Source organism: Cheilinus undulatus, linkage group 8 (assembly GCF_018320785.1).
Source record: "Cheilinus undulatus linkage group 8, ASM1832078v1, whole genome shotgun sequence".
In the NCBI taxonomy this organism is placed as follows: Eukaryota; Metazoa; Chordata; class Actinopteri; order Labriformes; family Labridae; genus Cheilinus; species Cheilinus undulatus.
The window spans coordinates 42,369,961-42,394,805 of record NC_054872.1 but is presented as its reverse complement, the minus strand read 5'-3'; the positions used below and the strand labels follow the sequence as shown (position 1 = coordinate 42,394,805).

Sequence of the window (24,845 nt, the reverse complement as noted above, 5' to 3'; positions counted from 1 at the left end):
AGTAAAAGTAATCTAATTACTGTTTTTGCAATTGTAATCCCTTACTTTACTTGTTACTTGAAAAAAGTAATTGGATTACAGTAATGCGTTACTTCTAACGCGTTACTGCCCATCAGTGGGTGAAAGGTCTTCACTTCAGACAGTCCAATTCAGCCCCTGGACTCTTCCTCTGCAGAACCATGCTGTTCACATATGTGGTTTAGCATTGTCTTGCTGAAATACGCAAGGCCTTCCCTGTAAGAGACCCTGTCTGGATGAGAGCACATGTTGTTTTAAAACCTTTACTTACTTTTCAGCATTGATAGAGCCTTTCCAGATGTATAAGCTGCCCACACCATAGGCACTAATGCAACCCCCTACCATCAGAGATTCAGGCTTTTGAACTGTGTGCTGATAAAAATCTGGATGGCCCTCCTCCTCTTTATTCCGCAGGATATGGCGCCTGTGATTTCCAGAAAAATGTTTAAATTTTGACTCATCTGACCACACAACAGTTTTCCATTTTGAATCAGTCAAAGTCAAGTTTATTGGCCTTCAATCCAATATTGGCCTTTGACCTTGCCACTTGTGCTCAGAGATTTCTCCAGATTCTTTCTGGCATTGCTCCACAATTTTAAGATGATTTTTCACATTTTGGTGAACCACTGCCCATCTATCTGAGAGGCTCTGCCTCTAAAATGCTGCTTTTATACCTGTTGCTCATCAACCAGACAGTTGCAAAATACTCCTGCAGCTGTTTTTCATTCATACTATTTATGTTCCCAGCCTTTTGTTCCCCCTTCGCGACTTTTTAAAAATGTGTTGTGACTATCAAACTCAGAAAGAGCAAATCATTTTCATGAAATGGTAAACTTTCTCAGTTTCAACATCTGATAAGTTGTTTATGTTCTATTGTGAATAAAATATGAGTTTATGAGTTTTGCAAATCACTGCATTCCAATTTATTTACACTTTACACAGCGCTCCAACTTTTTTGGAATTAGAGCTGTAATTAAGTTAGACATTTCGCTCGATCTGTTCTTTTTGTAAAAGTGTTATAAAAAAGCATTTATGTTGAATAAACACTTTAACAGAGAAAGCTTGACTGACTGCATGTGAAGCACCTTCTGCTGACCTGTGTATGAAATGTGCTCCATAAATCAAGTTTGGCTTGTTGACCCAGTCCTCTGGCTTGAACATGCTCTATATGATATGAATCAAGGCTTTTTATAAGGGCTTTATAACAGAACGAGCTTTGCGTATTTCTACTTAAACACACAAAACCCACAAATAAGTTGAGTGACTACTGACCTACACGGAGCACTGAGGTCAGCTGAGATGGTCTGACCTTTAAACACAGACCCAGTTTGACTTCTGCATCCCCCTGGCTCACAGTGGCTTTACAGCACTGAAGTAAATTACCAGTGAGTCAAAGATTCTTCTTACAGTTATAAAAGTATTATCATTTAAAAACATTTACACAGCAGAGAGAGGAGAAAACCATTGTGACAGTTTATCACCGCTGGTCACTGATCTGAGTCACACCTAAACACTTTTTAAGGCTTCTCTATGAAAAACATTAAAGGTACAACATGGAGACGTTTTGCACTCAAATACCAACATTATTATAGATATAACTGCTCGTGGCAGAGCCAGAGAGTCTTTTGATGCACATTCAGAAAAACTCAACAACTTTTAACCAGTTTCTTCACTGAATTAGACCTAAGGCTGCCAAAAAATTCGCCAAAACAAAAGTATTGATTAAAACAGCTTCCAAAAACATGAGGGTTGTCTGAAAACTTTGATTGTTGTCTAAAAACTTATTTTCAGCCTCTGAAAAGATTAAAAACTGAAATTAAAAACTTAAGCCACTGACTTTAACTCCAAAAGAATACCTTAACCCTAAACCATTGGTTCCCAAGGCTGCCAAAAGTAGATTTGCAAATATTGACTAAAACCATGAAAAGGCAATTACTTGGTAGTTTATAAAAAGGTCTTTTGACAAGAAAAGCATTTTTTAGGGTTTTATTAAAGTCTGTGTTGATTTTTGGCAGCAGTGTGTAACTTTTTCTTCTCTCTTGGGTCCTGGGGGGCTCCGCTTTTCTTAGGTACATGTAGGGGGCCCCTTTAAAAGCACGCTAACACAGCACTTGCTAATTCAGGTGATTTAAATATTCTCTCAAGTCCATGGAGGACAGAGAGGGAAAAAGTGAAGCAGTTCAATGAAAGACATCTTCAGGTGTTTGGAGATATGAACCCTTTTTTAAATTTGTTGCATTAAAGGACAAGAATGGATCAGTTAAGAGCAAACTTTGCCCAGGTCAGAAACAACACTGCGTCGCCGTGAACTCTGCATCAAATCTTTCCAAACTTCTGCAAAGACAGCACGCTAACACAAAGCTAGGAAAGGGCTCCAGAGTCCGAGTGACACTAAAGATAATTGCATGATGCCGACACCTACCAAGCAGTCAAAAGCTCCATTTCCAACAGCTACAGGTAATCACAAAAGATCAGGTAAATAGGCTGGCAGCAGATATGATGGAGGAAATATTAGACAAGATATCAGGTGACGAAGAGTAAGGCAGAAGTAGTGTAACTAGTGTAACTAGTGTAACTAGTCATGGGTAATGATTATATTTTTGAAGAACCCCAACACGGTCCCTAAAGATCATCAATCAAATTAGAACAGTCTTGCTCCACCAGTGGGTCAGAGCCCAAACGTGGGTAGCAGAGTTGTTTTCAGAGGGATGCATATTTGTGCCTCGAAAAAACAAGGTTGCAAAGCATTGATTTAGCAATTTAACTTAGTTTTCCTGTTATAAAAGTACATTTTGATTCAGACCTTAATGCCCAATTCTAATTGCTCGGATATGATATTTCTGTTTGCCTGTTCACTCTGTGGTTGAATTCCAAAAGATCAGATATGTACAGTTGAATCCAGAAGTTTACATACACTATATAGAAAGGCACATAAACTTTTTTTTCTCACCGTCTAACATTAAATCAGATTAAACTTTTCCTGTTTTTGGTCAATTAGGATTACCAAAATTATTTCTATTTGCTAAATGCCAGAATAATGAGAGAGATCATTTTTTAGACTATTTTTTATTATTTTCTTGAGAGTCAGAAGTTTACATACATTTCATTAGTATTTGGTAGCATTGCCTTTAAACTGAATGACTTGGGTCAAACGTTTTGGATATGCTTCCACAAGCATCTCACAATAGTTTGCAGGAATTTTGGCCCATTCCTCCTGGCAGAACTGGTGTAACTGAGCCAAGTTTGTAGGCCGCCTTGCTTGCACATGCCTTTTCAGCTCTGCCCATAAATTTTCAATGGGATTGAGATCAGGGCTTTGTGATGGCCACTCCAAAACACTGACTTTGTTATCCTTAAGCCACTTTGTAAGCAGTTTGGCAGTATGCTTAGGGTCATTGTCCATTTGGAAAACCCATTTGTGCCCAAGCTTTAACTTCCTGGCTGATGTCTTGAGATATTGCTTCAGTATTTCCACATAATGTTCTTTCCTCATGATGCCATCTATTTTGTGAAGTCCCTCCTGCAGCAAAACAACCCCACAACATGATGCTGCCACCCCCATGTTTCACAGTTGGGATGGTGTTCTCAGGCTTGCAAGCTTCCCCCTTTTTTCTCCAAATGTAACGATGGTCATTATGGCCAAAAAGTTCAATTTTAGTTTCGTCAGACCACAGAACATGCCTCCAAAAATTAAGGCCTTTGTCCCTGTGTGCATTTGCAAAGTGTAATCTGGCTTTTTTTATGTTTCTTTTGGAGTAATGGCTTCTTCCTGGGAGAGTGGCCTTTCAGCCCATGTCGGTACAGGACTCGTTTGACTGTTGATAATGACACACTCTTACCAGCTTCAGCCAGCATCTTCACAAGGTCTTTTGCTTTTGTTCTTGGGTTGAGATGCACTTTTCGGACCAAAGCACGTTCATCTCTGGGACACAGAACCCATCTCCTTCCTGAGTGGTATGATGGCTGGACATTCCCATGGTGTTTATACTTGCGTATAATTGTTTGAACAGACGAACGTGGCACCTTCAGGCATCTGGAAATTGCACCCAAGGATGAACCAGACTTGTGCAAGTCCGCAATTCTCTTCCTGATATCTTGGCTGATTTCTTTTGATTTTCCCATGATGTTACACAAAGAAGCAGTGTGTTTCAGGTGTGCCTTAAAATACATCCACAGGTGTGCCTGTAATTAACTCAAATGTTGTCAATAAACCTATCAGAGGCTTCCAAAGACATGACATCATCATCTGGGCTTTCCCAAATTGTTTAAAGGCATAGTAATCTTAGTATATGTAAACTTCTGACTTTGAAAAAAGTAATAAAAAATTGTCTAAAAAATATCCTTTTCTCATTATTCTGGCATTTAGCATATAGAAATAATTTTGGTAATCCTAATTGACCAAAAACAGGAAAAGTTTAATCTGATTCAATGTTAGACGGTGAGAAAAAAAAAGTTTATGTGCCTTTTTATATAGTGTATGTAAACTTCTGGTTTCAACTGTATCTGATTTAGTACCACATATGAAAGTGGCCTGAATCTGATCTGAAAATGTCAGATCCAGTGTGATTTGTGCTGTTTACACTGCCAGAAAAAACTCAGATTCAGGTGACTTTTAAGTGCAGTGTGAATGTATGGTTTGTCCTCCCAAGGTGAAAAATGCAACATTTTCTTTCATCACATTTGAGTGGATTCAAAATTTTACAATGCAGGTTGCAATTTTCTCAAGAGAATATGGTGGTGGGTCCTGATACCCAACCAGTCTAGACTACTGCTGTAGTTGACCTTTATGTTTCCTCCCTCAGCAGCCACCATCTGAGTCAATCACTGCTAAACTTAAAATCCACTTTCATCCATCAAATTTTCTGTCTGGAGGCTAAAGAGGCTAAAATCTCCACAGGTGTATTTTAGGGATTCTCAGTGCAGTTTGTGAGTCACCTGTCTTAAAAATGATAAGATCATCCAAAACGTGCTATTATTGCATCAGGTCTTAAAGGTATATTCACAGGAACTTTGCATTCCAGTCTTCATGGGTTAAGATGAAGAATATACATGTGGGGTTTGGACCCCGTCATTAATGAATCTGCCCCCTACCTGAGAAATCTGTTCAGGTCTCCATGCCTCATGTACTCAAACACCATGGCCAGCGGCTCTCCGTCTGTACAGACGCCATAAAAACGCACAATATGCTGGTGTTGAAGCACCGTTAGAAGCTCCGCCTCTCTCTGGAAGTCTTGCCGAGTTGACTCGTTGGCGTCCTTGAGAGTCTGGAAACATAAATAGGACGTTTATTTTTGTGTAACAAAAGTTACTGTGTGACAAAAAAAATAGCAGTAAATATGGTGCTAGAGAGGATTTATGTGAATAAATGAGGAGGTCAGAATCCATTGCTTCTCCCTCACTTACACTACCAGTGATGATATGTTATAATAAAAGCCTTTGTCTCATTAATGGGACATTAAATCTACAGAGTCAAATTGACTGTCTTGTTTTATTCACTGTGGTTTATTCACATTAACCTGCTGAAACCTGAGCTCAGTATTAAACCATCTGACAGAGACGTCTCACTCTAAAACCACAGGACGGTATATCACTATATAAAGGATTGAAGTATAAGTGCAATGTACTTACTTTGACACTTGGTGGTAAAGTATCAAGTACTTAAGTTGATGTATTTATGCCTGGGATATTTTTGTCCATAAGATACTGTGATACAGTGTAGAGCTCAGACTGTGTTTACCAATGGCGCTTTTAGCGCTGGCAGTGCTTTACTGGGCAATAAAGGAGCAGTGACGCTGAAAAGCGCAGCTAAGTTAAAAAAGATAAACAGCTAGTGTAACAGAAATTCAACTGTTATATTCACAGGGATTGCGGCCAAAATGGAAGCATACATAACTAACAATCAAAATATAATATACCATTTTTTTCCTTTTTTACATTAATTGTCTGGGTTATTTTTATAAAGATCAGGAATGACTATAAATAACAAATATAAATAATTTTTGGGGAATTCAATCCTTTAAATACCAGTTTAAGTGCAAAAACCTAATGTTTGTGGTTAAAAAACACAAAAAATTACATATTATTCATAAACAACATGCAAATTGAATTTTCTTGAAGAAAATTATCACAGCCTTTACTATGTTGATAATTAACAACAGGTTTGATTTATACTCATTATTATTATTATCATTTATGATAATAATAAATAGCAATAAAAATACTACATATTAAAGATTTTCCACTTTTTTGCATTCATTTTTCAATCAATATCAGACCTGATTTAACAACAAGAGCAAAGAGCCACACTGAAAGTCTCTCTTTCCAAAGATGAAGTTTTTGATCTTCGTCCAGCTGCCCTCAGCATGTGTTTGATCCACATCGAGCTCTTCTGATCATAAGGTACGACAGCGTTTGCCTGTCAAGCAAAGGCTTGTTCCTGAGCTGCGCATGTCTGTGCAGACAGAAGATTTGTCCAATCCCCTTATGAGAATTTTTTGAAAAGTCCTGCCCTTTCCAGATGCTTTCTATGGGAGGTTTCCCAGATTAATGTGAAATACATCCTTGCAATAGATATTTGAAACAGTCTATCTGATGTATCAGGTTAGGAAATTAGGGTTAATCTCTGGAGTATAAATAAAGGTTAGAAAAAGGAGCAAATGTTGAGTGTGAGTTAGGCCACGTCCACACAGAGACGAATTCAGGAGTATACGCAAAAGTTTTTTGTCGTATCAGCATTTCATCCATGGAAATGGATGGGGGCCGTCTTGGGGGCCGTCTTTCTTGAAACGTAATAGCGTAATTCACCTTCACCGCATGCGCTGTAGAACCAAAACAACAATGGCAGACTATAGGGCTGTGTTCGTGCTGCAGAAGCTACTGAGCTCATTATGCCTTTTACAGCGAAATCTGATGCTCCTTTACCACCAACAAGAGCAGCGTACATCAGATGTTCTTAAATCCAACACGGCGAACAACCAAAGAGCAACTAGGAGAAAGTTTGTGGCAGTTTTTTGTAATCTTCTTCTCTCTTCTGGTGCATTTTCGTGGCAGCGTTACAGCGCCACTTACAGGCTTGGCATATATACTACAACCTTTTCAGTCGTTTTCTGTGGTTCCGTGCTTATGCGGACATTTTCTGAAACGATCCCATATTTACGGAAAACTTTTTCAAAACAAAACGGCAATATATCGTATTCATCTCTGTGTGGACAAGGCCTTAAACTACTTTGGTAGGGAAAGTATCTTTGAAACTTTGGAGCATTAGTGTGTAAATTATCTCACCTTTATGGCCACCAGCATCTTGTCACTGTCTGGACTGAGGTTTGCACACTCTGCCAGGTAGACTTTACCAAACGCTCCTTCACCCAGCTCCCACTTCAACACAATGTCCTGCCGTTTGATGTGCTGCACACCTGAGCATGAAATACAAAAAACTATTTAAAAGATTTCACTGTTAAATCCTTTGTTCTGATGTTAAATTACATTTTAACTGATTGATTAAATCAAAGAAAGATACAATAACGCAATTGATAGGAATAAAAAAATGTTAGACAGTGACTTAAGTAACTCCAATAAAATGGTGATTGGGAAAAAAAAAACACATATCTGTAAATCAACACAGAAATTTCATTACATTTCTGCTGGTGTGAGAAAGGCCACCCATAAGGGGGGAAAAGGGGAGAGCTTTCTGGGGCCCAGCCAACAAAAAATAATAATTATATTTATTTATGTTGTAGTAAAATAGCCTTAAAAATGTAAACCCCCTTTTCTAAAAACAGAATTTTCTTTGTCTGGTAATGTTTACGATATGAATGGGCACATTAACTAAAGCATTCAAAAAGTAATGTCAGACTTTATAGATAAGCCATGGTGGGTAAATGTTAGGATGCTTGTGAATAAAGTAGAGGGAAATGATATAACACTAAGTTGAAAACAAATGTTAAAAAGTGAAAATTGACTAGATAGGTTAAAAATGGCAGAAAATTGGCTGAAAAAATGTGGTAAAAAGAGTGGAAAAATTGGACAAAAATGGCAAAAATGGCTTAAGAAAGGCAAAAAAAGGGGTCAAAGATGTGCAAGAAAGATGGTAAAAAGTGGTTAAAAATGGGTAAGAATGGGTCAAAAGGTGTCAAAAAATTGAGAAAGAAACCAAAATGGTAAAAAGTGGTTACAGAGTGGAAAATTTGAAAGAAAGAGAAAAAAATAGCTTAAGAAATGCAAAAAAGGGTCAAAGGTGTGCAAGAAACTTAAAAAAAAAAAAATAGGGCAAAAATTGGTGGAGACAGCGGTGAAAAGGGCTTAAAGTGGTGCGAACATGTATTTTGAACATCAGAACCAAATAAAAGCTTGACACACTTTCAGCTCCAAAATGAGGTAACTGTTAGCCAGGACCTAGCACTAATGCTACTGATCCAACACACATGCATTGATAATAAACCACAACTGGGGAGGCCCCGTTTACTGGGTTTATCAGGGGTCCGGTCAATTCTGTGGGCAGGCTTTGGAGGTGAGCATACTTTAAAACTCCAGCAAAGTTTACAGAAGTGTCACAGCAGCACTCACACATGTCCTTCTCCTTGATGATGCCACAGAAGTATTGTGGATTCTCGACAAAGCTGGATAAACCTGAGTCTTCATCTGAGGAGGGTGGGCTTGTTCCGAAGTTCATAAAGCGGAGCGACACGGCAAGATCATCTTCAGCACCCAAAACTGATGAACCTAATGAAAAGTGGAGGGACACAAACAAGCAACAGTGAGAGATACGCAACACCTAATCAGCCTCCAAACATCCGTGATTGCAGCGGCCATCAAAAGAAGCAATTCAGAACTCATTTTTTCCCTCCGATGAATCGACATTCGCCGCTGCAAAGTTGGTTGCACATTTGTTGGTGCCATGGTGACAGATGATGACAAGCTCTAATAATCACCATCATCAACCATGCAGCAATCAGACCACAATGAAGAGAAAAATGAACATGGAGGAAGAATGGTTTGCTACCCCTGACTACGGTGTGTATTAAAAGCCAAACGAGTAGGGCCCAAATTGTAAAACCCCACTCAGCAAGGCTAACCACACAACCCCCAGAGTCCAACACGGTGGAAAATGGAACAACAAAGAGAGCGCAATGGAGGGAAGAAAAGAGGGAGCAGGGTCCACTTAGGCAATCAGGCCCACTTAGGCACTTTGAGAGTGAGAAGGGCAGATGAGTGTGTGTTTGGGGGGTGGGGTCCGAGCGGAGCTATATCACATCTAGCTGTTCCTCCATCCATCCATCCATCTATCCATCTTCTTTAATGGCCCTAACCACGTGGCGAAGGCCAAGGGAGGTTTCTGCCGCCATTCTCCTTCTCAGTAATTAAGGCACTTTAGTCGGGCTGGCACAGCGGCTGCCTGTGTGCAAACTTACAGCTCTGTGAAAGTCCTGGATTAGTCAGTACCTCCTGTGCATTACCTTCAGAATCTGACACAACCATGCAAGATGGGAGAGAAAAACTTTATAGGATGTTTGATAAACCAGTCCTCTTGTATGTAGCATCTCTGGGCTGAAACCACGGCTGTGACTTAATCTACTTTCTCCACTTCTTCTTCATTTATACTTAACATTTTGTGTAGAAAAATGCCTTCACACTGACATTTAAGGCAAATACAGTGCACTATGACTAACTGAACTATGAGTACTCATAATTTGGGAAACTTGAATGTGTAATATCGGTGATAATCTTCCGTCAGGTGAAAATTCACAATTCAAAAGTAGAAGAAGAAATGTCAAACGGTGTGGTCGTGTTTTTGCTAAGTACACAAAAGCCATTTTGAATAGAACGGCTCTGTTCACGCACTACACAAATAAGTACATTACGTATGCAGTGCACTTCATTTAAGTGTTCAAACGGAGGAATCCAAATTGAGACTGAAATGTCATCTGGTTTGATTCATGCCGGCACAGCAACAAATCAAATACATATAGGAGCTGAATTAACTGAATAATATGGAAATCTTCCCCTTTCCTATCAGTTTTAAAGGTCTTTTTTAACAATGGTCTTTTCAGGGGAAAAATAGCATGTCCCTATTACACCAAACATCTGAAACTGTAGCATTTATATGTGTACTTACTAATTAAAAAATATCCAGTTTAACTTGTTTTAAGTCATAATCAGCTCACAAGTCCAGATAAAACTCTTATTTCTACATATAAATGGAAAAAAATAAGTCTTTAATTACTTGTTATGGGCAGAAATATCAAAATTGGTTTGTTGCATTTGTTGAAATGAGTTATACTATCCACATTAGGTAGAAATGTGGTTCTCAACTGGTGGGTCGGGGCATAAAGTCTATGATGTAAAGCAGGGCTATTCAGTTACAAATTCAACTGGGCCAAATATCAAAATCAAGAAATGTAGCTGGCCAGACATGTTCGGCGCCAAGTAAGCAGCTGGTAATGTCAAATTTAGAACCAATACAGATCAATTTGATGAAAAATGTGCACTTTTTATTCATAGTCTCCTTTTTTAATTTGGCAACATGACAAAAGCACATCAAAAAGTGCATAAAGACAGAAGAACCGAGCTGTATTTGAACAAAACCTGAGGTGGTAGAAATATGTTTTTTCACTTGAATAAAAATAAAACAAATAGAATGAAAAAATAAAATGAAATTCTGTAAATTATAATTTTGGTCACATCTTGCCCAGGCATATCATAAAGTGCATAAAAACTAAATTTGCACAGTTGTAGCAACAGTTGAAAAGGACATGTGTCATGCTCTGTATCTTGATGCTACTTCTTTCAGCATCGCTAGCCACGCTTCAAAACAATGTAGACTGTTGCTAGGCTATGCGGAGTGTTGCATTCACGGTCTGAAATACTGTGGGAATTAATGAAAACATGCGAAACAGGTTGCCCTCTGCATCTCTGGCATGACCACAGTCTGGGCCACTTAGGAGTTGGTTCTGGGCCGTGTGTGGCCCAGGGGGCCGCTAATTGAATAGGCCTGATGTAAGGCAACCTTAAGTGGACACATCCATACTTACTTCCTTTTCCTGTGATAATGAGTACATTTGGATTTTTTTCACAAGATTCCAATTTATCTATCTCCTTTTCTCAGAAAACCAAAGTTGTTTTTCTCCTGAGAAAATGAAGTAAATTCTCGTGAAATCACCTACATTTCCCTGCAATTTTGGGAAAATGGAAGTAAATATAATGTAAGTATGCATGCTCTTCTGTGCAGTGAACATTTCAAACATTTTTGTCCTGGCTCTTTCTTAAGTAAAAGACTTGAAGTCCAAATTACAACATGTTCCATAAGTTTAAGGTAATTTCTTATTTTTTCTTTAAGATTAATTTTTGGGCGTTTATTGATAAAGGAGGAAAGTGGATAGAGAACAGGGATATGAGAGCGGGGAGAGACATAGTCCGTATTCGAATCCGGGCTTCCTGCGTACATGGGGTGTGCCTTAAACCACTAGGCCATCTACACCAATTTTATTCTTTTTTGAGGTCTTTAAATCCGGGTTGTGATCTCTTACAAGGAGGTGGTGGTGGGTCCTGATATCCAGCCTGCTGAGAACCACTGAGCTAGAACTTCTATCAAAAGTTAAATTTGCTTGCCCGAGTGAAAACCACTTTTAGTTGTTACAAATAAACTAGGCTTTATTTGTGTTTCATATCTCGAAATTATACTTTCATCTGGGCTTGTGAGGTGAATGCAAATTAAGATAATTATTAGAAAAATATATTTTTTAATAAACACAAGAGACTTGTGCCCCACAGAAAGGATCAGCACTCAGTAAGATTAAGTCAGGTATGGTATGGGAGCATATTTCGCTTCAGCACTTCACCATGTCAACATTGGTCTTGTTCTGGCTCTGGCCTCCTTATGGCCATCATCCAGGCCTGTGCCAGGCTGATGCCCCACCTCTCCAGGTATGCACCCCCTCCGCAATGCATGCAGCTGCCTCTAGTGTCTGGACCAGCCTACCAGGTCCTGAGTACCCAGTATGCAGTGAATTGGATCAGGCTGGGAAAAGCATGCCAGGTGCCCGTAAAAGCACAGCTGCCATTCCTGTATTAGCTGCTGACTCTTATCATCACTCTCTGGAGCATGTCAGCATTAGACACACAGTCTTGACAACAATACCTAAAGATGCGCAGAAGAGAGGTTGTCACAAAGGAGTCCATTTGGCCATCAGTCAACATCCAGGCATCACAAGAGTGCGGCAAGACCAGATGGACAAAGGACCTAAAAACTCTGATTTTTCTCTGCATGCTCAGATACGCCACAATGTCTTGCTCTGTGAACCCCATGTGTCAGTCCAAGTCTGTGGTTGAACTCAGCCTCGCAGTCAGTAGATCAATGGATTACACTGCCAAGGTAGGTGAAATACTCTACAACTTCCACTCTCTCACCCTTCACATACACAGACTCAATGGCAGTATGGAGATAAAGAAAAAAGCTATAACTTCCTATATATTGGCAATTGAAGTTAGCAAGGGAAATGTTATTTAATAATTGGTACTATACTTACATTAGCTAGCAAATACAGTAATATTATAACATATGTATATATTGTGTAGAAACTTACGATGGATACCAAACTTTGTATTCTGGCCACACTTGTTAATCACCAAAATCATGATGAGAAGGAAAGTACAGGCAAACACAGCAAGACCCACAGCCACAGACACCTGTTCAACAGAAAAAGAGATTTATTTTTGTTTTCCACCAAATGCAGAGGTTAAAACACTGCTAATTGTACTGTGAATAAAACTGCCATGCAGACTTACCACAAACACTCGACTCTCAGGGTTCTCTGTGACGTCCTTGTCAGATTTGATTGTAGGAACTGAAAAGAAGGATAGAAATTTGTTGGAGAGAAATGTCTCAACTGGGTCAAAGCATTGTTTTAAAGCTATGCTGAGACTTTTAGGGAAGTCAAGATCAATTGTACACTTACATGGATTAACGTCATGGACTGGCATAAGGGGAAAAAGAGAAAAGTTTTTTTTCCAGAAATTACAAGCAATCTTTGCTACTTAGAGATACACTGAAGGCACACTTTGCAAAATTCGGCCTTTTCCAAATTACAATTACTCACTGTGCTGCTAAATATAACTTACTGCTTATGTAAGCTTGAACTAACCAATTTTAACTAGTAAGATCAACAAATCCATATTAGTCAGTTACATTTTAGAGGCCCAGAAAAGATCAAATATTTAATGTATTAATTCCCGAGGAAATCTGACAAATGTCTAGGAGACTTCAAGCAGGGTGCCCATTAAATCTTCTCAAGTAAACTGTTCACATATGAGACTATCCCTGTCAGGGAGGGGGTCATGGGAGGCAGGACAAAGCCAGAGTCAGACACTGTGATGACGTTTGTGCCTTCCTATCATTACTATGTGTAGTTTGCATATTATACATATAAATTAGAAATACACATATTTTCAAAAAGAACAACCTGTCAAACAACTAACAGTGAAGCAATTTCATTTTGTGCATGGAGATCACACTGGCTGGTTGCAGGATACCAAACCCCTCTCACTTTCTCACTGGGAAATTTCCTGATTATCTCCTCTTGCATTGTCACATCAGCTCACTCTGACTTTACACACAAAAATTACTAGAGTGCTAGCAGCAAAAATTCTGGATCAAGTTGGGGTGAAAAAGATTGATTAGGGAAAGTTTTCAGGAGTTTTGTGTATGTGTTAAAACACTATTTGTTACTCATTTATGAAGAGATGGCAGAGGGAGTCTGTAAATGGAGGGAGCATTCCCAGTAGCTCTGGTTTTTGAGACTTGCTAAAGAGCACCTCTGTGCTAAAGCAGTGACTGAACATGAACTTGTTTAGGTGTATTCTAGTCTTCTGACAACTCAAAGTACCTTCACACCACATTCACACTGTAGCTATGTTTACACTGACCACTTGTAATCAGAATAAATGCCTCATATACACGTTCCATGCAGAATAAAATCTTCCGATCTGGCTCAGAGGGGTGGTTTATGCCGATCCTAATTCTGATCAGCGTCCATGAAAACACCTGATCTGATCACCTTTCCCTGTTTGGGGGGATTTTTGTCTTACTGTGAATGTCTGCCCCTTGTGACATGACGTCTTTCTGCTTTCTTATTCTCCCCCTCTGAATAGACTGCAGCTGTATGTGCAGCTGAGCTTGCTGCTTAAACAGGGAAAGCACCAGAAACAGCAGAACTGTCTGAAGCACACAATAAAGTTCCATTTTTAAGTACAATAAAGTAGAAATAAAGATTATATAGAGCACAAACACGAATGAGTAGTGTAAAGTCAAGGTGGTTTGTTTACAGGTGCAAAGAAGAATTTCTTCTTCTACGGCAAATTGTGGGTGATTTAACCAGTGGCACGATACGGCGCATGCACTGCCATCAGTAGCGGTGGTTACATGAGCATTTTTTTCACTATCAGATTAATGCATCTCAATCTGATCTGCATAAAATCTTTTCATTGAATCGGTTAATTATTTTAAAAATCGGATAAATCTATATTTTTATCTTCATAGAAACTATGTTTGGTACTCCAGCTTCCTCCCACCTCCAAAAACATGAGCATAAGGTTAATTGGTGACTCTAAATTGGCCGTATGTGTGAGTGTGCATGGTGTCCATTTCAAGATCAAATGAGTGGAATATTTACATTGGGTGATAAATTAAACATTTATTTTTAGTTTAGGACAATTTAAAATAAATAGGTTTGCTCAACCTTTAAACATAGTTTCTATGAAGTTAAAAAATATAGATTGATCAGATTTTTAAAATTATTAACCGATTCAATGAAAAATCTTTTGTGTGATTGATACTTCATTTTTTTTTAAGTTCAACCAGTGTTTTACTTTTTCAGTGTGTCATAGAGATTTTATGTAGATCCGATTAAGATGTATTAATCTGAAAAAAAAAGCTCATGTAACCACTGCTACCAATGGCAGAGGCGACCATGTAAAGCTTTAGAATTATAAAAGGCAAACACATACACTAGGCCTGGGCGATAAGACCCAGCATGGTAGCATGGAAGAGTAAAAGCATTTGAGAAAAATACCTACAGACTTTTACAGCTGCTTCTCTGACCTCGTTTGATGACACAGTCAGGATCTTTGACTCACCATGGACTTAAAAAGTGAATCATGAGTTAGAAAAACACCTTTAAAAAGTTGTCTGAAGGCACACAATGTGCGTTCAAGCCCCAGACAGACATGCTCTCAAACGTGAACAGCTCACTGTATGTTGCAGTTATTACAGCCATCCAACTTTGAGAGGAAGGTGCACCCAGTTTACTTCTTTACAGTGCTTAATAATAATAGCATGAGTGGGTGATGTTTGGTTAGCTACCCAGCTGCTGGTATTGCTAGAGCAAAACAAGCTAATGACTTGACTCAAATGCATTTGTCACATCACTCTGCTACGCCAGCAGTAGCAGCTGTTTTACCTCGCTTGTGCACTACAACACAACACAAGCATTTAAACCATTGATGACCAAAGTCCGACACAGAATTTAGCAGCCAGAGTCTTGCCCAAGGACACTCCAGCATATGACTGCCATATGGAACTCTGACCTTTACTGTTGAGCAACACCCAACTCTACAGCTGACCACCGCCACCCCAACTAGCACTTGGACCATGCTTGATCTGCTCCTAGGCCATTATCACCAGTGTCATCTGTAAGTCATCCATTAGAGTAGCCACTTTAACAAACAAACACCTGCGTTTTTTCAATTTAAGTAACCCATTATTGGACTTTTACAAAGAAATAAATAGTTGCTAAAACATTGCCCGTCCCATCTCTTCCCTTACCCCCAGCAACAGAGCAAGGACACAGTTGGTTGATTAAGCTTGAGAGATTTCAGAGAGGACAGCATTGCACTATGGAAATATCTCCATTATGTTTAACTGCTGGACAATTGGGACAGGACCATCATAGGAAAATCTAAGCTTTAAGTTTGTAGTTTTTACACACAGCCTGTGCGTAATAAGGCATCCCTCTGTCTGCTCATTGAATGATTGATAAATGACAAAATTAACTGTATAATATTCTCCGTTATCTGCAGTAATGTTCTCCTTTTCTCATAAAAAAAAACATTTCAGGACTCACCTGGGATTATGCCCTCTGGATCATCGAAGGGGTTGGTCATGAACGTCCCATTGGCTGTGGCATTATCCCGTCCCAGCTTGTTATCCACAATCAGTGTGTATTCACCATTGTTGAAGTGTGTGGGCTTGTTGAGAGAGAGACAACCGTGCTTCTTTGATCCATCACCCTGGTCAGGGATGAAATGAGTGTACACATACTTGTTCTCTTTGAGTTCTCTGCCGTTCCAAAGCCACCTTATTGTTGGCTCAGGGTTTCCATCCACAATGAAGGGGAAGCACCAGTGATGCTGCTGCACAGCATCACACAGGGAGAGGATTTTGGCTGGAACTGCAGGAAGATGACAGATTTCAGGGTTAAGGGGGGGGGCTAGAGAAGAAACCAAGATGACTCTAAAGGGAGAATGAAAAACTGTCCTCCTAATTCTGCTGAACTTGTACGCTGGTACAGATACTTTTACTATTTTTTGGCCCTGTAGTTCAAAACTGTTGCTGTTGATGTTGTTGCTTCCATCCAACTTCCTAAGTCCAACACAGTCTCAGCAGGGCTGCTTTTTGTAACTGAAGTCTGTAAAAGTTGTACGGGAGGTAGAGCCTTCAGTTATAAGGGCCCCTTTTCTTAGGAATTCTCTACTAAACAGTTTGGTAACAAGAGTCACAAAAGTCCAACATGCTCCTGTATTAAGAAGATAGTGAGCTGAGATCCTCTATCAAATGCTTGATCTGCAGACCACCACTGTGAGACCAATCCTCCCTCACCACAGAAATGACATAATTTGCCAGCATAATGTATTTGCTATTTTAGAAGTAGTTATTTAGATAAGAGAGGGGAGGTCGGTTTTTGTCTGTATATGATCTTATGTGACGATCGTGTACAGATTTAAAAAATGGAAACACAATTGTTAAATAAAAGCAGCCAAGAAAGTGGAGGATATCTTCTATCTCTCCTCGTTCTCTTGTTCGCAGTCAGTGATTATATGCTAACTGCTAGCTTGTTTGAAGGTTCAAGATAATGCAGGGTTCCTACACACTTTGAACAATCAAATTTAAGGCATTTAAGGCATTTTAGGCCTTTTGTAAGACCTAAGCTGATGAATATTAATAGCATATTTTGTGCTCCAAACAGTCAAAAATGAAAGGTATGTAAGATTTCTCGATACACTGGACAGAGCTAAATTATGTAATAATTAATGCACTGTTGATAAAATGTCAATTTGATGATTTCAGGCAATTTAAGGTCTCTTTTTAATCAATATACAGTATAATGACATTTATTACAGCATATGCAACAAGCATATATTCAACAATAATTCAAAAAAGGAATAAATCTAGGGAGGAAACAAAGACAGGATAAAGACACATCTAAGTCAGTGAGCATTATTATATTCAAGACCACTCACTTCAAGAAAAAAGACTTTTAAGACCTTATGTGGCCTTAAACGTAGAAGTCCAATTCAAGACTTTTTAAGGATCATGCAGGTAAGCAGCAGCTGAGTGGAAACTGTCAAACAGGTGTGTGGCAGAAGATAAATGCATAAGATGACAGTTTGGATCAATATTTGATATTTTGTCAATTCAATTGAGTATTAGGTCAGCTAACTGATGTTTTTCTACAATGATTGATCGTTACACCCATAGTTTTCACAGAAGAAAATGCTATATGTAAATTTTGATATAATGATAAAATTAGCAAACAGTGCATACAGGATGATGGTCAGCAGAATCTCTGTATACCCAATCCCTTTAACATCTGGAGATATGCTATGATTGCATGCTGATTTTGCACCTTGATCATGTGTAACAGTTGGTGAAGTTCCCCACATCTGAGTTTCCATCAATCAATGCTCTCCATCTGTACTGCAAACCTGTGCTGACCTGCTATGAATAATGAATCCTGGTCGTCGTTGTGCCCCTGACCACAAAAAGCTACCTGGAAGCTCCACCGGACATGAACTTACAGGAAATGGCCTCATTTAGATCGAACAGAGCAGAGACCCCTCACGCTGCTCCAACCATTCTGCTGCTCTTAACCCATGACCCAGCCTCACAAAGTGCTGTGCTAAGGGGGATACCAAAGCATCCGTTTTGCCTTGTTGTAGACCATTGCATGGAGTAAAAATTAGCGCTGTTTATCACATTAACTTATCATCCATTAACGGCCCCCACTAACCTTAGGTAAGCTTTTCCACTTTAATGAATTTGACAGTTTTAAGGCCTCATAACAATGAACCTTTTTTTAAGATTCACAAATAATTCCTGGCTTTAATGGAGCCTTTCAGTACAAAATAATGGGGATTCACAAAGATCAGAATTTTCCCTTTAATTCCTGAGATTTAAAAATGACTTTGCAAAAGCCACCATGTAGAAAGGCTCTTTTTTAAGAGGGAACCCACATGAGCGCCATGAATCAATGGCACAGAGAGCCACTCAGCAGTAAACACCCACTGTTCTGGGAGGTAATTAAGAGTAATTAAAGGGCTAGCGGTTAACGAGTGTCCGTCCACCAGGGGGGCTGATGTTGATAGATTAGCTGCACTAACGCATTTACAGACTGCCAATCACTGCGGATGAAGCGGTTTTCCGGAGTAGGAGGGAAAAGTCCATTAGCACAGGCTCAAATCAGATCTTCGCGCGGGTTATCAGCCCCATTTTCCTGACGTTCATTATCTGTCCCTTGATGCTTGTGCATTTGGCTTTAGCTGATTGGCGCCCCACGCTCTTTTTGGCTTTATTTTCTAATGAGTGTCACTGAGTTGCTGATATATGATATTGTTTGGGCAGCATTTTTTTTGTCAGTAATGTTTCACTAATGCATCTGACTCTCTTTTCTGTGGGACCGCTGGGTGCTGTCATTCTTTTGCTGTTCGCCAACTTCCAGATGCACTAATGCATCCAAAAGGAGACAACAGCAACCCTCCAGGGTCAAGCTGCAACTGTAATTCAGAAGTATATGAGGTGAAGGAGTTCTTTAAGAGCCAGGCGAGGAAAGTTCACTCTCTTTTTGTCCCCCTCATTGTATCCGTGCATTAAATGGCGAGCCATACCTGCAGCACTTCACTCATGATTTTAACACTTCTCACCAGTCGCCTGAGTGAGTGGCAGATGACAAAGAGCTCCATTAGACGCATGGTGGGGACATGCTTGTATTTGGAGAGGGGGCATTTAGAAGAAATCAGTGCAGTGCATTTTCCTTTTTTCCTGCCTGTACACCTGGGTGCACTCGAAAAATGGCCCCAGTGTGCTTTCGCCCTAACCTCCATTAAGCCCCGACGACTCATATTGAGCCTGTGAGCTTTCAAGAGTGTGTTTTTTTTTTATTTTGCAGGCACTTACATTCAATGTCCAATTGCACCATGTCCTCCCCGGGCCCAGCTTGGTTCTCGGCCTCGCAGGTGAGGTTGTGCAGGTTGTCGCTGGAGGAAACGTTGGTAAGGAAGAGGACCAGATGTAATGCACCGTCGCTGACTCTCTCCTGCAGAGGAGGTTAATACAGAGTTTTAACAGCTACATAAATAACACTTGAAGGTATGTGGAGAGATCCAATTTACCATGCTGTGGATCAATAGTTTTCAGCACTAAACTTTATCATAAACTTTAGCTCATTTAAAGAACTTTCAAGTGCAGGAAAACAGACAGACAAGGAAAAAGTCAATTAAGGAAGAAAAGAATAAAAAACTTTTGGTACATCTGTGGGAAGACGAGAAGGCCCTGTAGATGATTGCCCTCGGACAAATGTGGCAACAACACTCAGACACTGTTAAAAGCCAGCAAGAGTGAAAGTGCATTTTAAAGTTGAAAGCATCAATAAAGTGAGATCAAATAAAGCAGGTGGGGGGCACACATTTTTGGGGAGGCTATTGAGCAAATTCTGTCCTCAAACATGAAATCCTGGATGGAAAAATTGATAAAGGATTCCTGGCCTCGCAAACATGCGTACAGGAAATGAACAATGCTTTTAGAGAAACAAGGATTCAAACAATTCAATTGCTAAGGAGCAATGAAGGCTGGTGGGTTTTTTGTTTGTCTGTTTTGTAGTGGTACAACAAAGTTTTTGACTTCAGCAGGTGAAAATGGGATGAGATTAAGGAAAATTTTACTCATACTCTACATCTTAAATACCTGTGAAAAGACCAAACCCACAGTAAGTGCATTGAAAATGTCCAAAAGCATGATTTTCTAATTTTGGCTCTGTGTTGTACTGGTGTGTTTGGATTACTTTACATCTCAGAACCTCACCCTTAAACATAAATGTGTCCTAATGATTACAAAAGATAATTTCCCTTAAAAATAGAGTACACCTTGCTGCTAATACCTTGGTGCTTTCACTTAAAGCTCCTCCACAAACTTTTAGCTTGTGTCCATCTTGGCACCCTTTTAAAAAATAATCAACATCTTTTTTAACACACAGTGAGTCAATTCCCTCTCCAGGGGGCTCTTGGTGAGGACAATATAAAAATCTTTATTTTAGATTTGTTATATGACAGGTTACTGTACTATGGACCACCAGGCCAGATTTAAGTCATGAAAAACATCTCTAAGTTTATAAAATTAAGCTTCAAAATCATGAAAAATGAGGCAGTAAAATCTGCTCTAGGATGTGTGGGCGTGTCTGTTGAATGAGCTGAAGCCACGCCCACTCTGGAGAAATATGGTGCTCTCAAATACAAAAAATGCTCTGATCAGAACAGAGCGACAGAAATCGGGATATAATTTACTGTTTTCTGGCACAAATCTTTCTGTTTTGACACTTTCATTGACCTGTAGTCCACTGTGGCTGATAGATTTGTGAAATTTACCTCACAATGAACAAAAGCAAAGCATGTAGCTGGCTGTTAACTTTCAATGAAAGCAGTGAGATCAGTTAAGAACAGACTGTACTGAGAAAAACTGCTAAGTGATTTTATATCACTGTAGGGTTACTGGGTGGGGTAATTCCCCATCAGTAAAGAAATATTCCATAAATAATCCATAACTGAGATGAGAAGAAGACACAGGAGATTCAGATGGTTTATGCTGAGCTGTTTACTTAGTCTCAGCCGAGGAGAAACAGTCACATCAACACAATGTGAGATAAAAGCCACACTTCTAACAAACCTAAAGTAGTTCACCCTCTTATGCCTTTAGGGAAACCTTAACCTTGACTATAACTCAAAGTGTGAATATACAGTCCCCACTGATTGACATCAAATGTTAAGATGTTTTGGAATCAGACAGGCTCACAAGTTGTGAGGAAATAACTTTGACTGTAGGAACAAACAGCATTTTATCTAACTCAAGCTGGTAAGTTTAGACCAGTCATCATCAACTGGCGGCCCGAGGGCCACATCTGGCCCCCACATCTTCTCATCTGGCCCCCAGGAAATTATTAAAATCAGAAATATGCAGAGGAAAAAATATGTTGGTGTATATCTGGTATATCTGTTTTTAAATTCCCAATAGCTAATAATAAAAAAAAAAAACAGTTTAGATGGAAGCAGTTTTATCCATATTGGTTTCATGTTTGATCCATTTTGTAGAAGTCCACCTGTCAGTCATTATCAACAAATTCGATGCATGATAAATACCTATCAGTTCATCCTTGATTAAAACTCTGTTTTTCTCTCTCATTCAGGTGTTTCCAGATTAAGGAACAATACTAAAAAATATCTTTTTTGCAGGGTTTTTCACTGATCATGACACAGCATCAAACTCAGTAACAGAGAACAAAACAGCCCCAGCAATATTGAGCTAAAATATCTCAATCACCCCCTTGTGGCTGGCTAAGGTATAGAGACTGAACTCACTTGAGAGGCTAAAATTAGCATACAGTCAAAAGAAAATAAATATGTTTGTAAAAATATGTAAATTAGACCAAAATGTCTCCTTATTTTTTTGTCTTTGAAAGTCCGGCCCCCAAAGCATCCGACAAGGAAAAAGGCGGCCTCTGTACAAATGTAGTTGATGACTCCTGATTTAGACTATCAGTCCAGAAAGAGAGGAGAGATTCCTTGAGTCCCCTCACCTGACCATACAGCATGACCTGGGTGCTTGAAGTAATTTAAGAAATATTAAAAATGTCAGGAATATCGGAAATTTCCTCAACACTCGACCAAAGCCAGTGATGTCATGGGGCCTTATATTTGTCCTGTTTAAATTAAACCAAAATAGGAAAGAGTCAAACAACTTTTGAATGGGCTAAATCCAAAATTTAGACATAATATGGTTCTCAGTGTTTTCACATGTTTACAGCAACCTTATTCCAACATATCTAATGTGTTACAACATAAAGTTTGGATTTCACTTTACAGGGACTTTAAGGCCTTTGCAAACCAAGGAGGAAGAAAAAGGCTTGAATATTTCAGCAGGATAATTCTAAACCACATCCATCACAGCAGCATGGCATCACAGTAGAAGAGTCCAGGTGCTGAACTGGCCTCCCTGGAGTCCAGACATTTCACAAAAAAAAAAAAAAAAAAAAAAAAAAAAAAGTGCATCATAAAATGAAATAGCCAGCAAAGAAGACCCATTGAATTGGTCAGTTAGAATCCTACATCAGACAAAAACGGGACAACATTCCTCTCCCAGAACTCCAACAGCTGGTCTCTCAGATGTTTACAAACGGCTGTTAAGAAAAGAGGGAATGCTACACATTGGTAAACATGGTCCTGTCCTTACTTTTTTGAGATGTGTTGCTGCCATCAAATTCAGAATGAGTTAATGTTTTTCATGAAATAATAAAATGTCCTCAGTCTCAACATCTGATATGTCGTTAATGTTCCTTTGTAAACAAAACCTGAGTTTATGAGATTTGCAAATCATTGCATTCTGTTTTTAGTTACATTTCACACAGAGCTTGTACTGTTTTGGAATTGGGGTTTTAATTATTATCACAAATTAGTTACACTGGCTTTACAATCTCTACAATATGACCTTTATCGTTAAATTTTCAAGTTGGGCTCTCTTTATCAAGATGGACAGATGGATGTAGTACAAGAACTCTTTAAATGACATGAACACTCTGTGATATCGTGACTTACTCTACCTGTGTGTAAAAGCGAGATTTAAGCTGCGTGGTTCTCCATTTCACATCTGGAGCCGGACTTCCTATCACGGTGCACTCAAACGTCAGGTTTCCTCCCTCTTGAATCTTGTATTTGGATTTGTAGTTAATGGTCACCTCGGGCAGACCTGAGAGCAGCAGAGGAGACGGCGTGAGCACAAAGCAAAGAGCACAGGTCGCTCGCTGATGGTGAAACTAATTGTAGAGCTAAGTCTTTTTTGTCTCTTATTATAAGAGGTTCAGAGAAACGGGGCCAAAAACTCTCGCATATGTTTCCTGGCAACAACGTGTTCCTACTGTACGTGATTAAAGTAACAATGCTGAGCCAATTCCCTCCTGTATTTCTCTGCACCTGCTTGTTGAAGGCTTTAATATGACTGTTTATATTTTCTCTTTCAAGCTTGATGGATCAAGTTGTGTCTTTGGATCATACTACACCAAAAGAAGGTGTAAGCACTGGCTCTGGTTGAAGGTTGACACCTGGTTTATGCTGTACTGTTTTTCTGTCTTTGTCATAATTATTGATTTATTTTCTCTTAAAATTTATGAAGCAACATGGTGAACATGTTCTTTAACAGAAGATATACATAATTTACTCTCATACTTTACCAACCACCCTATCATTCTCTGCCTACATGAGGTATATAATTACTGGACAGTCAAAGTACACTGCTAAGCCATTAAGGTATAGCTCCTAAGAGCCTGCAAGTTTAACTGCAACCTCACATGGTGTGAGTTTGCAGTGGCCTTTGACCTCATAAAATCTAATCAGTTCAATCTCAAGTCCAAGTCCATAGTTGTCTACCAAATTTGACAAAAATCCATCTGTGCATTCTTAAAGTGTTAGGCAAACAAGGTAGGCCTTTTTGAGATATTACATTGACAAGCAAGAGATGAACATGAGGCTTTGTGACGTTGACCTATGACCTATTACCACAAAAATCTAATCAGGTTATTTCTAAGTCAGAGTGAGCATTTGTGCAAAGTCTGAGGAGAATCTCTAAAAGCAATCGTAAGATAACACATTCACAGGTAATGGAAGAACTTAAAGCCCAGTGACCCCAACCTTTGACCTACAACCCCCCAAATCTAATCAGTTCATTGTTAATCAGAGTGGAAATTTGTGTTAAGTCTAAGGAGAATCCCTAAAAAAATTTCTGAGATCATATTCACAAGCAAGGGATAAACATGAGGCCAATTATTCCTCATTTCTGACACTTTGCCTCTAAAATTTTACCAGCTGATCCTTTTTCAGAGTTGACTCTGGTGCAGAGTCTGAAGTGAATCTATGAAAGGATTTTAAGGAATCAATTCACAACTGATAGACAAACTTTAGGCGCAATCACCTTGAACTTTGATTTTGTACCTCCAAAATCATCAGTTAAGGTCTGTGCACACTGAGTTTAGTATTTTCAAATGCATTTTTTTTTAATCTCTTACCTGAAAAAACCCTCGCACACTCTAATCTTGCACACTGATTTTGTAGCATTTATCTGTGTCTGCTGCCAAAATTTGTGGAATGGGGCAAATGCTTTTATACTGCAGTGAAAATAAGCAGTGAAGATGAGCCTGTGGCTCTGTCACTCCTTCAGAAACGCACTGGGTCCATCCATCCTGACAGAGAGCGTCATACAGCACCAGCTCGCCACATGGTGAGCAAATTTTTAATTCAGTCTCTGC

At 39.2% G+C, this 24,845-nt stretch overlaps 1 protein-coding gene across 2 annotated transcripts in view; it reads right to left on the bottom strand.

Annotated features, from left to right (window-relative positions):
- Window positions 1-24,845, bottom strand: part of ntrk1 (neurotrophic tyrosine kinase, receptor, type 1) — a 121,029-nt gene that overhangs the window by 20,943 nt on the left and 75,241 nt on the right. For both annotated transcript variants that reach the window (XM_041792552.1, XM_041792551.1), the window contains exons 6-13: window positions 23,148-23,293; window positions 19,460-19,598; window positions 16,131-16,457; window positions 12,799-12,857; window positions 12,597-12,699; window positions 8,581-8,736; window positions 7,300-7,430; window positions 5,110-5,282 (exon numbers count right to left, since the gene is read on the bottom strand). In XM_041792552.1, the coding sequence (XP_041648486.1) occupies window positions 5,110-5,282; window positions 7,300-7,430; window positions 8,581-8,736; window positions 12,597-12,699; window positions 12,799-12,857; window positions 16,131-16,457; window positions 19,460-19,598; window positions 23,148-23,293 (1,234 nt within the window). The remainder of the gene's footprint in view (window positions 1-5,109; window positions 5,283-7,299; window positions 7,431-8,580; window positions 8,737-12,596; window positions 12,700-12,798; window positions 12,858-16,130; window positions 16,458-19,459; window positions 19,599-23,147; window positions 23,294-24,845) is intronic.